Below are 15,664 nucleotides of genomic sequence, written 5' to 3' on the forward strand. Positions count from 1 at the left end.
TAAGAGACTTTCTTACTGTTACATGCAATTTTTAGAAGGGTTAACAAAAATGACTTTTAATTCTGTAATTGTAGAGAAAATAAGGAAGAGAACTCTTAAACAAATCATACTATCACAAGAAAGCCTATTTCTTACTGCTAACAAAACTTACTCTGCCAGAAATCACAGGTTTAATGTTCAAGGTAGCATATAGCCTTAACTCTGCTACAAATCACAGGTATAATGTGTAAGGTACCATATAGCCTTAACCCTACTACAAATCACAGGTATAATGTGCAAGGTAGTATATAGCCTTAACTCTGCTACAAATCACAGGTATAATGTGTAAGGTAGTATATAGCCTTAACTCTGCTACAAATCACAGGTATAATGTGCAAGGTAGTATATAGCCTTAACTCTGCTACAAATCACAGGTATAATGTGCAAGGTAGCATATAGCCTAAACTCTGCTACAAATCACAGGTATAATGTGTAAGGTAGTATATAGCCTTAACTCTACTACAAATCACAGGTATAATGTGTAAGGTAGTATATAGCCTTAACTCTACTACAAATCACAGGTATAATGTGCAAGGTAGTATATAGCCTTAACTCTGCTACAAATCACAGGTTTAATGTTCAAGGTAGCATATAGCCTTAACTCTGCTACAAATCACAGGTATAATGTGCAAGGTAGCATATAGCCTTAACTCTGCCACATTTCAAACACAGGTATAATGTGTAAGGTAGTACATAGCTGTAACTTTAACATTAAGTCAGTCTCCAATGTGTGAGATGGCATAGATATTACAATCTGTAAACCCATGTTTGACCAAATCATGTACAATTTTTATTGTTGACCTGTTTTATCTTACACGTTTATCTGATACCCAAATCCTGAATATGTCTCAGTGCCTGACAAAATTATGAAAGGAAAATTAAGATATTATTTTAGATATAAAATAAAAATGTAATGGATAATGAAATGATAATGAAATGACATTGAAATGATGACAGCTGGTACAGATGTATGTTAATTGATTCTGTTGTTGATGAGTAGACACATACTAATATACATGTGGTATAAATTTGATCAACATATATGTAGTTTGTCATTAGCTGAGGACTCTGGATGGTGTAGGACTAGACTGGCATTCTGCCAATGGTAAGGTCCAAGCTACCTACTCTGGTCAAGCTTTGTGAGTGTCAGTGATATGTAATTAGGGATGTAATGGGATAATGTAATCACTGCCCATAATATCAACATAGGCCATATGTTGTACTGTCCAGTTCAGGACTAGAACTGACCGTTTTCTTCCATGTACACACTGGGATAGCTCTCCGCTGGTAGCTGGAGCACCGGCAGTTTATTTTCTAATGGATTTGATTGGAAGACATCAATTAATTTACCATTGGATTTACTTTGTGATTTTGTTTCTGACCTCCCGTCTCTTCTACTCTGAACATCCATATGACACAGGAAAGTTGTATTGACGTGCCAGTAAGGATATATATTTTTGGATCTGGCCAAAGTGTGTAACACGTGAAGGGCCTTGTACAGATTGATTCAACGAGGAAATGAGAGATAAGAGAATCAACAAGTCTCTAGCAGCTGACCATTTGTGTCCAGTGTGATCAGGATTTACCCATTATGTTCTGAATCTTTTTGAATGAGTCTCAATTAATGACCAGGCATGTCCAGAATTTTGTGAATCTTGTGTGGAGAATTTCTGGAGTTACCATGCCTACCAATGTACACTTAGGGCATAATTTCGTACACAGCCTTTACTGATTGTTTCGTGTCTAGAATATTTGGAGTGACAATGCAGTGCTGTCCCTATGCATCAGGAGTGTGTTCATCACCAACTGCAAGTCCAAGTGTGGCGAAAGTACAGTTATCAGAAACACACCTCGAGAGTTTGGATCAGTGGTATCGCGTTGTGTCGGAACAAGCACGGATGCTTGACATCGATGATAAAATTTTCCAGGAGTACATAATTTTTTTTTTATCCTTTAATAAGCTCATGCCTGATAATAACCCCACCCGCTTAAAAGTCTTTTCAATGATGCTATTTAAATTTCATTTCACTATTCTGCAATATGTACGAGTCAGCCAAGCATCCCCTAGCTACTAGGGAGTCAAAGGTGAAGTTTTGACCCCTGGGGTTACTGAGGTTTAAATATAGTATATATTTTTTGTAGCAACAGGTACTGTATTGATTTATCGTATATAAAGTAATTGCATGAAGATGGCCGTAAAGCCTGAACATGTTAGGAAAACACAAGTTGTCGTTTCGACTTCATTAATCAAATCTTTAATCAATACATACGATATAACTGTATGGTTAAGTTTTATTATATTCAATAATTAGTTATTATATGTTCAAATATAAAGGTTGAGTTCACAGTGTCTGATGAAATATATTAAAATGAGTTCAAACAGCATCTCACCAGGATCTTCATTAAGTATCATGATGATACAGAAATGAAAGCACTAATGTTTAATTTGACATGTTGTTAGAAGTTATTTTGATATACATACATATATATATGGTATTTTCTTCTGGAGATCATCGTGTTACTTTCTGAGATTAATATTGTTGATGACTGAATATTGAGACTTTTGTTAGGGGTACATTTTCTGATAAATTAGTAGTTAGCATTATACTCAGAAATACGTCAAACTTTTTCTTTATCAACTTGACATTAAAATGTGGGTATGAAAAATTAAGTGGTTTTTTTTTCAGTACATTACAACAGCAGAATATTTTATGATTGATTAATGAATATTTCAATCCATTGTACCCAGTATTGGTTACTGGTGACAGACTTTATTTAATCTATTTTTATACAAGTAATTATCTGATTTGTATAAACAGGTGTGTATCGTGTCTCAATAAAATTACATAATTAGAATAATTATTCAACACACTTCCTGAGAGCTGTGGGTATTGAATTACCTTTGTAATGTTGATTACTACACAGAAATATGTTTCTTTATTTTTTTTAGTACGGAGGGCAGGAAACGCCTTGCATCAGCCCCCGCGCCTCTGCCCCCACCGACAGAAGAAAACGGTGAAGATTCATACAAACTCATACAAAAAGGGGGTGATATCCCTATTCGGGGCCTACAGAAACCCGCACCTGAGCGGGGAGCAAGTAAGTACACAAGACCACACCTTGGCAGACTCTGGGTACATTCCCAGACCTCACTGCATGTCAGGTTGTGTGAATTTTTTAATGACAAACGTCCCCCAAGAACATTTAGCTTCACATCGCTGACCTTCTCTGTTAAGTTATCATTCCTAGAACATTAATTATCACGTCAGTTGCTTTTTTCTTCCTTTATTTTTTATTCTCAAATTAACAATATTTTGTATTTTATCATGTTATTTATATGGAGCTAGAAATCCTTGAGACTGTAGATTTGTAGAATTGTCACATTAACAATGACACCTGGTTTCACTGTGTAACAATTAATTATTTCCCTTAAAATCATGTTATGATTCATAAGTATTATTTTTCTTATATATATATTTAATTTATATCTTTCTTTATATATATAAGAAACACGCAATTCTGAATGGAAAGATAGAATTGCTTATTTCGATATACAATTCCTACTATTTGGATGATCCTAATTCTGACATAGTGGATGTGACTTACAATCCCTCGTTCTTCCCTATCTATGTTTCTGTAAAATAAGTATACTCTCCTCCACAGAACAGGTCGGGACTCTCTGTACATCTTAGCTATATATAAGATACTATAGTAGACCTCTGCTTAATTAACAACCTCTTGTAGTCTATTTCATATCTATATATACATACATACATACCTATATTTACACCCAGGTAGCTGGTTACATGGATAATGGTGTTATAATCATATATATTTATACAGACCTCTGCTATGAACCTCCCTTTTCTCAAAACACTTATATATCTCTTTTTGGCTTTTCCATATCAGTGACTCATGATTTGAAAAATATCTTCTCTCCTATCCCAGAAAATGTTTTTATTGTATCTCCAAGCCAAGACTAACCCAACACTGTAGTTCTGTTTACTGCATTTTTCTACCGCTTGGCTGGAAATTTGTACTTTTGTAAACAATGATGTATCTTTTTTAGATATCGTTTTCTGAAAATGGTACTAATTGGTTAGTATAGACGGTTTCTGCCCTGAAATACATTCTTTAATGTATTATGTTTTGTTGTTGTCAGCCAAAAAAAAAAAATATATATATATATATTTATACATATAGATTTGGCTGTTACAAATATTTATAATCAACTTTTGTCCTGTCGGATTTAACAAAAAATATTTAACAAACTTGTGATTGTTTTTTTTTTAATATCCCAAAATTTTTTGTCTTGAGTTCAACTTTTTTTTGTGTGAGATGTCAGTCAGTAAGACTGATGTCAGATTGTAAGGTTGTAAAGACTACTCCCCAGGGATGAATCTTGAGGCTTTACTGTCAAAAGTGGGTGGGTGAATGTTTGTCCATGCACATGGCCATATTATCATTGTCTGTGGTGGAATCAAGTATAGCACTGTGCATGTTATAAGCAGGAACAGATTTTTTTTTTGTCAGGATTTCTCAAGGTCAGGCATTGTCAAGGTCACGATGACAAATATGGTATTCTATAATTATCAAAGTCAAATGAGAGGATTTGAGCAGGGTCAAGTAGATTGTTTTTATTCATGTTTTAAAAAAAAATGTTCAGTTTTATAAAAATATTTTAGATATGTTTTGAGGTATAGAAGAAAAAAGGTGATGTTAAAGATCAGCTGGAAATTTTTCTCTCAGTTGATCAGAGCTCTGATCTGAAACACACAGTCACCTGTGTATGTATAACAGTGATAGTTAGATACAAATTTGATAATATTTGTGTTGTAACTTATCATACCTTGAAAATATAAACAATAAACAAACAGAAAAATTAATTTTATTTGAATTTTTGTGTTTTCAAAAATAACGATAACAATGAAGAAAACATCTGTACATTATGTATAGTTATATTTAGCTTAAAATTAATTCACTACACATGCTGTCATGCTATTTTGAGTTTTATGTATTCATGTTCACACATATTACGATATCTCTTCCATAATGACTCATTGATAGAAATATCACTGAAGCAGTGAGATCATTGTGATATCATTATCACTATTCATAAGAAACCATGGTAACTGATGCAAATTTCATCTTATATGAAATCACTTTTCTGAAAAAAAATTGTTATAGTGATATTGTTCATTCTTGTAAAAGTTTGGTACCAAAAAGATATCTATGTAAACAATCCAAGTTGTTGTCAGTATAAAATTGACAAAATCTGTTTATTCTGTGGCCAAAAGTAACTTTCCTTTGATCCAGTTAAATTTGGTGTAGAAAAGTTTAATATCTTTCAAGCTTGAAGCATGCATTGTATTGGTATGACCTTCTTTACATAGCATGACCTTGACCTTTCTTTTATTGGAACATTAAGCCTCACCTCTCATATCATTACTCATATACATCAAAATCTGCTAGAAAAATTTGAATCAGTGTTTCATATCGTACATGTATTTTTTTAAGTAAATTATTGTTTTTTTATATATATATATATGTAAAGTTAACTTGTTTCCAATATCGAAAATCATTTTTATGGAAGCCATTTTAATTTTTAAGATCATGCATTTTTGATTTCACGGATAGTGATGTTATGTTCCAAGTACTGACCTCTTCATCATAAAAATAACTATTTACTAACAAAACTATTTTTTCCAGACAGATGAGGATGTAGAAGGATGAAGGTGTATAATATTCAATGGGCATGCTCCCGTTTTAGGGGTCCGTCCTTCCAAACGTTGAAGCGGAATCAATCAGTCTGAGCAAAAATAACATCTTTTCAAAAACAGTATCACAATGTTGACACGATCAGTTCTACAAATGCAGATACGTTCTGGTCAGATTCAGCCGAGCAATCAAACTGTAAGCTATGAATCTGACGTTAAGGATCGTGATAAGTATGCTGTAGGTCAAAGGTCACATCTGAGCCTCAGGCTTGGTCACCAGATAGCCCCGTCTAACAGTGAGCCAGAACAGACTGTAGGATGGGGTCCAAAGTCTGTGGATTTAACTGATACTTTTGAGGTCAATGAGCCAATAACTGGGAAATATGACCACAGAGAAATGAATTATGTTGATCCAAGCGACGATGAATTATTCATAAATCGGTTCCAAAAACTTAAAGATCAATACGAGGACTCGTCATTGTCAACACCAACGCTCAGTCCACGAAAAGCCAGCCAGTATGAAGATTCATTATCCTCCACTCCAACGGTCAGTCCACGAAAATCAAATCAATTTGAAGATTCATTGTCATCAACACCTACGGTCAGTCCAAGAAAAATTGACCTCATCTCCGTCCCCAAGAGTCACCTGCAGCTTACGGAGACTATTCGGTGTTCCTCTGCTCGACCAAACGCTTCCCCAGTGCCTGGGGGACGGGAATTAGATGACTCACCTCTTCTTGGAGATCGGAACTCTCCACTTTTACAAGACCGAGAAAGTCAAGTCACAAATGGTGAGACAGACAGCAGACAAGATATTAGTGTAAGTGGAGAGTTATCGCCAACACTGGATTATTTTGATACACAAGTGGACAATAATTATCCGGCGTATATGCCCTACACAGTTGATGATGTAGATGCTACACATGTGGCACATATGACTCATGTATATAATGATGACGGAGATCATGGGTCACAGATACAGCAACAGAGGTTTCCAGACCCATGGTCAAAATTGATGTCCTTCACGCCGGAGGAGCAAGAGAGCAGTGATCAAGAAGATGGTAATGAGCCAGCCCATCAGTCCGTCTCTGCGAAGGCATCCATATGTAGTGAGAGGTCATCACGACTGGATTCCCACACGTACCAGACCTACACGGCCGGGCTTCTACACTCAACAGGAAAGTCTGATGACTTTCAAACACTTCAGAGACATTTCCATAACCTTGAAAAAGTAACCAGTATAGAAGCAATGAAGTCTCGTCCAAAAAGCATGGATCGTGCTTTTCTAGAGCTAATTGACTTTTCTACAGAAGAAGAACTTCAAAAGCTTGGTGCAGAATTAGAAGACTTTAAAAAGACGAAGAGATTACCAACAAAAAAGCATAAACCCTGGGCTCCAGCGAATGACCGTGGTCTGATGAAGCGTGAAAAATCTTTGGGAGATATCCGGGCAGTTTACGATCACCTGGAAAAGTCTAAAGACAAATCCAAATCAGATCAGAAATCACTTTTAAAAGATTCTGGAAAAGTGAAAAATATTTTGACACATTTAGAAACCATTTCAGCACCTGATGTAGATATTTCAATCGTGGAGTCGAGGCAAAATCAGGCTAAAATGAAAGATACAAAAAATGATGATGAACAATCTCTAGTCTATGCTAGACGGGTAGAAACTTATGAAGATAATCCCAAACAATCAGAGTCTGATGACAGTGATTTCAGGAAACCCAATTCAAATATATCCAGTCCGCTGTGTCCAAGCTCGAGTGCTCTAAACGCACAACATCCTCGGGTAAATGCTTTGACTCCTCATCGAGCTATTTATGGCACTCACATTGAAGAGACCAACAACCAGTATGAAATTTACGTCAAGGAAAAGAAGAGAGAGTACAAGGATGATTTAGGTGTCACAAGCCTCCATGTGAGATGTATGTCTGCCCCCTATTCGAAGTCCACCAACCTCAGCATCCCCCAGTCAGGGACTGATCCCTCACCCATCATTCCAGACAATATGCAAACACCCCTTGAGACCCTCACAGGAAATTCTAGAGCCCCAGCACCAAACTTTCCAGAAGATCACCAAGATGAACCTGAGAACACTTGTGGAATCCAGAAAGAGGAAGAAAGACCTGGAGTCAGGGCTTACTTCACATTCTGTGAAGAACTTCCTCAAGATGAGGCCCCAAGCATGTACTTCAACAGAGGTGAAGGAAATGACTCTAATCTGCTTAAAAACACAGAATTAATTTACCCTCATCAGGAAATTGTTGATCCAAGACATCCACAGTTCAGAACTGCAGATAATGAGTGGAATAACGATACTATGAATGACAATAAAACAGACAATGTTAAGCTACAGACACAGCCAGTGGATGACGTTCAGTTCAAGGTAAGAAATTTGAGGGATTTGGCAAAAGGGAACGAATTCTCTCAGGGAAAGTTTGCCCAAAGGAAACCAATACTTGAAAAGTACCTGGCCGATGTGTGGCAGAGATCAGCCAGAGGAGAACTGCCACAAGATATTGAGTCGGATGACCACACAGACAAGGACACGTATGGTTTGATCATTCACAGCCACTGGGACGACAAACAGCTGCCTGTGTTAGAGGCAGTCACCACATACCCATCATTAACATCAGCTTTGACCTCTGACCTGGATGATGAGGATAGTCTATCTTCACGGACGAGTAGCACGGGAACATTCATTATCAAGATGGGCGACAATGAGTCACCGGGTACAGGCGAACTTGCTAGGGATTGGGTTCCATCTCCGACACCTATTAGTTGTCAGGATGATCTATCCATGGGCAAAAGGTCAGAAAGGTCAAGGTCACCGGATGGTCGACATCAAGGTCATCGTCATCCAGATGATGTTCCACTCAGTGAGACCTATACAAGGTCGAAGTCGCAGCCTGATCTTTCAGACAGGTTTAACGACAGGTCACTGGCATATCAGTCATCTAAGTCGCAATCAAACGTAAACACTTCGAAAAGAAAGGAAGTCGATTTCAATGATTTTGCTCTTCCTAGAACAATATCTGGAAGTCTGAAAGATGTATTTAAAGACTACAGAGATCAAAAGAAGTTTTCCAGATTCAAAAATGAAAACAGTGAACAAGTTATTCATGCTAGTGAGAGTTCCACTGTTAATAAAAACAGCTCTCCAGAGTCATTCAAATCCTACAGCCCAGTCCAAGAGATGCAGTTCATCCATACCATAGGCAATGAATGGGCTCAAGAGGATGCAAAGTTGTCACAGAAAAATAGCCGTCTACCCTACAGGAAAAGAATTCAGACACAGATCCCTAGGGGTTCAATTCAACACCGCCCGCCTTCCCAGTCCAAGAATCATCATCCTCAACCCCAAGGGCCCTTGCATCCCCAGGGGAGGGGCCAGTACAGACCAAGAGACACAGGTTACTAACACTTATACTCATCCTCAACTGTGTATGTGTAGTCGTCATGGTGATACTGTCAGCCTCAACCTTGTGTAGTCGCCATGGTAACACTTTCCGTCCTCACCCTGTTTTCTTTTTCACTGTGTTGTGTCACAAAAGACAAGGCACAATGACTTGCCATTCCCTGGCATTAACAACACTGGGTGCTTTCCATTGGAAGGGCTGCACAGTTGGAACAGTCCTCTAGATCTATTCATAGACCTTAGCAATTTTTCATTGACTGACCGTAGAGGCTTGAAAACTCTAAAATTTTCTCCAATTAAGTACATCAGTTTTTGTTATGACTGTTACAAGCACTATAAAGTTCGTTGTCTGCCTAACTTGATCTTAATGGTCATATTGAAACACTCATGGCTGAAATAGCTTGAAAATATCAGAATGTTGTTCATTACTAATATTTAAGATGTGAATCTTTTATTCAATATAAACATACAATACTGGATCACATGGAAAGTGCCCTAATCTGCTATCAAAACACAACACAGGTTTTCCTTGCCAAAATTGTGTTGTGCTTTGAAGGAGAAAAGTTATACTGTTATGTTTCATGCCTAGACTGTCACCGTCTGTCTCTGCTTACTGCACAGCCTCCTTTGTATTCACCGTGACTACCCAGTATGGCCATGTAGCACAACTTGGGAATAGGAATCAGACTAAAAAAATTAGCGATATCGGGTTAGGCTTTCCTGTCTTGTATTGGGGCTTGTTGGGGTCATAGGAATTACAAGTTTTGCATGCAAATCTCAGAACAGTGTCTCCTTATACTTTCCATCTGACAATTTTTTTTTTTTTTTCAAATTCGATAGATTTCTTTTTTTTTATTGACCGAATTCCTGCATTGTTTTACTTAAACTCATTTTTCCTGTGTTTTTGTAACCTGTTGCTTTGTGTTTATACTTTTCCCGTTGTTTTCGCAGATATCCTTCTCCGTGTGATTTCTCTTTATGTCTTCATTTTTTGTATTTGATGCATGAGGTTCTTTTTTTCCCTTTTTGCATGAATAGAACTAAAGGATCGATGTGAACCTCCAAAAGTCCCGCCTCTTCCACGAATGTCTCCAGGGCATCAGCCATTCACAAAGCACCATTATCAGCCAATCAAATGGGAGCCTTCCCGAGGTTCTAGTTCTCTTAGAAACGGCAATCCGTCCCCCATACCTCCAGCCAGAAAACACCCTATAAAACGTATCTCGTCGGGCAACAAAAAGAATCGCAGCAACCTATCAGCTGCTGAGCAGCTGGGCGTAACCAGTCCCCCACCAATCAATCTCACTAACGGAGGTACTCTAGTCCGTCTGCTCGGTCACAGTGTGTATTAATTATATATAGAGTGGTGTGGTGGCACAACATACTAAATAACGTAGGGCGCTGGCTGCACTAATATCAAAATTATTATTCACGCTGTTTAAACAAGAGGGGGTTTGATACCCCTACTACCACAGGTATAGAATATATACCATGTCGTAAGCTAGCTCACAATATAGAGTCATCTTTACCCTCATTTTTCTCATGTTTCATTTTGTGTGTTTTAATTTAGCTTTGCCTGATTAAAAGCATTAATTGCTGATCAGGCTAAAAAAGATAACAATGCTTGAATTTTTAATTTGAGTTACAAAAAATATATATACTCTCAAACCTTTTTAAACAGTCTTTGATGATGAATTGAGTTTTGTTGATGACTTGGGTGAGTATGTGTCTCTTGATATGCATGGTCAAATTGACCAGGACCGGTCATTATGATAGAATCAGTTCTAACTCTTTAACAGCTCAGTTCATAACTCATAGGACATTCATCTCAGGTCAAGCATGGTATAGGGCTTCTCTTATTTGTTTTACAAGGTCCAGGATAGGTTTTTGGCATGTCAAGAGTGCATGCATCTGTTCATGTTCGAAAATCATTCAAATGTTTGTTTGAAATATGAAAACATGGAGTTTGAAACAAGCATGCATAGGATCCTGATTTTTTTTCTGATTTAGATAGTCCTAAAAATGTTTGATTTTGATAGGAGGAAGAGAAAGACAGTTTAAGCATGTGAAATACCTGTTAACTTAAAGTTGTAGTAGGTCAATTGTATGTTTGATTTCATGCAGAATTTGGAATGTATGACAGGTAGACAGAGAGAAATATTTTTGTAGTTTAAATGCTGTATTTACTTTTAGGTAGAATGATTATATGAAGGCATGTCTAATGATTTCTTGTTGAAGAAAATGTTAGGGATAGATATAAAAATTACCTTTCTGCCAAAGATGAAGTCTATACAGCCATGACTGTCCTGATAAAATCAGACATGACCGATTTACCACAATACTATGAATTCTCCTAGCACATTTAATAAGAAAATAGGTGATGTTTGTTAAGACATAGCCCAAGCTTACTGACTATTATATTTTATCAAAATCGTACATATTCTGGCAGAAAAAACATCATAAAAACGGAGAGCTATTTTTCAGAAGAGAATAAGAATGTATATATATCAGATTAAGACATATATCTTTAATCTGGTACTTTTAAAGAAGATAACCCCAAAGAACAGATCGCTTTGTTTCAATAAATGTTAAAGATTTTTTTTATTTTGTCATTCCTGTGTTTTTCCGTTAAGTATTCTTTTGGACTTTGTTCGAGTTAATGCGTCTCTTGTATGAATAATTTACAAACTTTCTGTTACATTTGCCTGGTAATTGTTTAGGATGGCTTCAGTGCTAATGGGAAACAATTTACAGGAAAAATTGTAATTAGGAGAAAGTACAGTGTGTCAGTAATATGAGGCTGTTCTGATACGATGCATTTTTCTCTGGAGGTGTCGAGGTTGCATGGTGACATTTATTTTTGTATGTACAGTAAATAAAAGTGGGCGTTGCAACAAAATGAAATATATATATATATATAGCCATAATACAGTAAAAGTGGGAGTGGGGGGGGGGGTAATATTTCATGTATATATGTTAGGTTTTAAAGAATGTGCCTGTAGTTTAGAGATTTTGGCTTTAAGTTGCTTGGAATGGAAAAATTCAAGGAAAAATTTTACAACATGGCTTGAACTGCATGACCTTCATATTTCTTTTCAACAACTTCTTGAAAATCCTTTAAAACATCACAGATTTGTATAAATGCATTGATTTTATGAAGATGAACTGATGGTATGGGTAAACATAATGCTTCAAAGCCCCAGGCTTAAATTACTTCCTTTAAAAATCATTAATTTAATTGTGAACTGGTAAAAACCTGATATCAATAAATTAAAAACAGTTATGTCCCCTTTCATAAATGTTTCATTCTCCTGCTGTTAAACAAGGAGTGGCTTGGAACCCTTTTCTTTTAGTGGAATTGTGTTCTCAATTTTTTTCCGTCCTTCTTCTGTTAGACAAGAGGGGCCCTTTATTCCTTGTCTTTTTGCATGTTTTTTTTCTGTGTTTTGCTTTATCTGTAACAGTGCTTGAGTTTGACCTTGACCTTTCTTGGTTCTTTATGTGCTTGTACTTTCCTGTATCTCCTAAAGCTTGAACCTGTTAGATTTGTCATCTTAATACATTGAAAATTACTTTTCTTGATTTTGTTTTGTGAAAATTTATTATATCTTCCATCAACAATACTTTCCTGTTTAGATTGATGGTTTCAGGTTAACTTTGTGATTGTTTGAAAAACTTGTTTAAATGTGTCAATTTCCAATTAATTTGTCTAAATATTTGTAAAGATTTCTCTAATAATGATAAGTGTGCCATGGCATATACATTATTTTAAATATGAATATAAAATTTGAATTGAATATTTGTAAATGAAGGGCCACTATATTCCCAAGAAATATGATTTACCATGTTGACCTTACAATAAGCCCATCTCCGGTAATAAGCCCACGTCCAGTAATAAGCCCACCCATATCTAGTGCTGTTCATTAATAAGCCCCTGACTTTCAATCAAAGGTTTATGTTGGGGATCCTAGGGCTTATTATGGAATAAATATGCTAAAATGTTAATATATATAGAAGAACAGACTTTGGTTAAAAATTGAAACATTTATGATCAAATACCAAATTAAAATTTTTTTTTTTTTTTTTTTGGTATTTATTTTGATATTCAGGAAAGCTGTCAATTAACAAAAGAAAATATTGTAGTGAGAATGTGAGGTGGATTCTTGTAGTTTTTTTAAGGTGAACATCCCTATATGAGAGGAATATTATGAAGATTTCCCTTTCATTTTAGACTGAATTTGATCATTTCAGTTTGATAAAATTATTTTCCTTCATTTTTACAGCTTTTAAACACCAGACTACTGATGCGAAACGGAGTCCTCCACCTCCAACCACAGAAAAGACGAGACGAAGACGAGAAGAAGAAGAACAGTACAGAAAGAAACGACTGGTAATGATTGATTAGAGTGTCCTCCATTTTGTAGTTTAAAAGAACACTACTCAGGAATTGATTATGAATTCCTTTTTTAAAGTTGGTAATTGATGACAGATTTCTTCAATTTGCTATAAAAAAAAAATAATTTAAATTTAAATTGTTCTTGTTTTTCATGACTTTCAGGCGCAAATTTCTGAAGAAGAAAGAAAGAGAAAAATAAAACAAGAAGAAGCAGCTCTTGAAGCTCGTAAACACTCCGATTTTTACCTGTAAGTATCATGGCAACAAAAGATCTGTGTGGAAATTCCATAGCTTCAAAACATTTGTTTCACTAAGAATCCTAGCTTCAAATCATACATTTAAATCCAATAGCTTCAGAATATGTTTTTGTGAATCTGTTTGTTTTTGTCCATGTGTGACTTTTTTCCCTCCTTAAAAGCCTTAATAGACTTAAAAACAAATGTGGATGTGACCAAATAAGCTATCCTTCAAAGCATTTTTTGTTTTACTTTTTACATCATCTTTTCAATAAAATTTTAAAAATAAATTTTTTTACTGCAAGAACATAGATCTACATTTTTCCATTAGATAAGGGGTTGTTCGTGATTCTGAACGTTAAAAGTCTGTACAGACATTCTGAATTTTTCAGAAGGATTGGGCTATCATTATATTTGATTACTCGTATTGATTGTGATCCCTAGCCAATCTGGTGTTCCTTACGAAGAAAAACATAACTTTCCACATACCGTTATTTGATGCTAGCTCAAATACATATCTTCTATTATCTCGAAAACTATGGGATTAGAATTTGGAAATTCTATTTAGAATTATTTTTGTACGATTTGGAAGGTTTTCTCTCATGGTTTGAAAAGCTAATTCAGGAAACAGTTTGGATAGAATGGGATTTTACATTAAAATGGATTGTCAATAAAATGAGGGTTTGTATCCTATCAATATACAGTCTGTGCAACAAACTCGGTTAGAATTTTAAACATCTTTGTCAACCAATCAATAAATCGGCTGGTTGTCTTCAATCAGTAACACAGCCTTATGATAGATACTGAACACCCTGGCTACGCAGATATGATGTAAAGACTAAAAATGTAAATGTTACGACACTTGATGCTTCACATCCTAGCCTGCATAAATCTAATTGGCCAGAAATCACATGCGGGATGGAAACATTAGGCAAGGTCTTAATTACATTGGCCGGACGGAAGTGCTGCACAATGCCATTGAGTGAACTGGTTTTGTAGAAATCCTGACGCTTGTCGAAGAATCCCCCTGAGTTTTTGGTCCGTTACAGAACGATGTTGTCGTACCATAATTGTTGTAATATGACATATTGACATCTGTAAATGTACTTTCTAAAGTTCGTACAACTCATCACAGATATCAATGGTCTTTTTTCAGTTGTAATACTGGTACCAGAACAGTAGAGGAGATCATGTAAGAACTATTAACTACATAGATATAGAGAGTTGTAACTTAATTACAGGTTGGATGTGGGAGAGTCGGTTACAAATGTAGGTTGGCAGGTTGGTAGTACGATGGTTGGTAGGATAGTAGGATGGTTGGTTGGTAGGTCAGTAGGATGGTTGGTAGGTGGGCAGGATGGTGGATTTGTATGATGATTTTAGGTACAATGGTAGGATTAAAGGTTGGTAGGTAGGGTGGGTAGGTAGGCTGGTGGGATAATAGGATGGTAGGTAGAATGGTAAGAAGGTGGGTAGGATGATTGGTAGGTAGGTTGGTAGGATGGTAGGGAAAGATGATCATACTTGTAAGAATTGACTGCAACAAAGTCCGAAGATATCATTGTAGTAATTTTTGTAAACTACAGGACATTCTAACAGCCATATTTTTCATCTGTAAGGTTATCATAAAATAATACTTACCATATATCTCATATTCTACCCAGGAAAGTGAATTTTACAGCCAAACATATATGCATGGTATAATTATTTTGAATTCTCCTGAAATATGAGAAATATCGGTATTTTTTTTGTATTTGTTTGTGTTAATTTTCTCATGTTTGTATGGAAGATGTGTATGTTATGTTTGTTTGTCTTTTTTTTATTTGTCTTATTTGTGTATTCTTGCAAACAAATT

The 15,664-nt window shown here is 35.9% G+C and overlaps 1 protein-coding gene across 7 annotated transcripts in view; it reads left to right on the top strand.

Moving 5' to 3' along the window:
* The window catches only part of LOC132547177 (uncharacterized), a 138,005-nt gene that overhangs the window by 110,759 nt on the left and 11,582 nt on the right, over positions 1-15,664 (top strand). For 6 of the 7 annotated variants that reach the window (XM_060210932.1, XM_060210934.1, XM_060210939.1 and 3 more), the window contains 4 exons: positions 2,990-3,138; positions 10,859-10,894; positions 13,461-13,567; positions 13,736-13,821. In XM_060210932.1, coding sequence (XP_060066915.1) covers positions 2,990-3,138; positions 10,859-10,894; positions 13,461-13,567; positions 13,736-13,821 — 378 coding nt within the window. The remainder of the gene's footprint in view (positions 1-2,989; positions 3,139-10,858; positions 10,895-13,460; positions 13,568-13,735; positions 13,822-15,664) is intronic. The other variant, XM_060210933.1, reaches the window with a different exon arrangement.

Source organism: Ylistrum balloti, unplaced genomic scaffold, assembly GCF_031769215.1.
Source record: "Ylistrum balloti isolate Yb309-2 unplaced genomic scaffold, AGI_CSIRO_Ybal_v1 Utg369936, whole genome shotgun sequence".
Classification (NCBI taxonomy): Eukaryota; Metazoa; Mollusca; class Bivalvia; order Pectinida; family Pectinidae; genus Ylistrum; species Ylistrum balloti.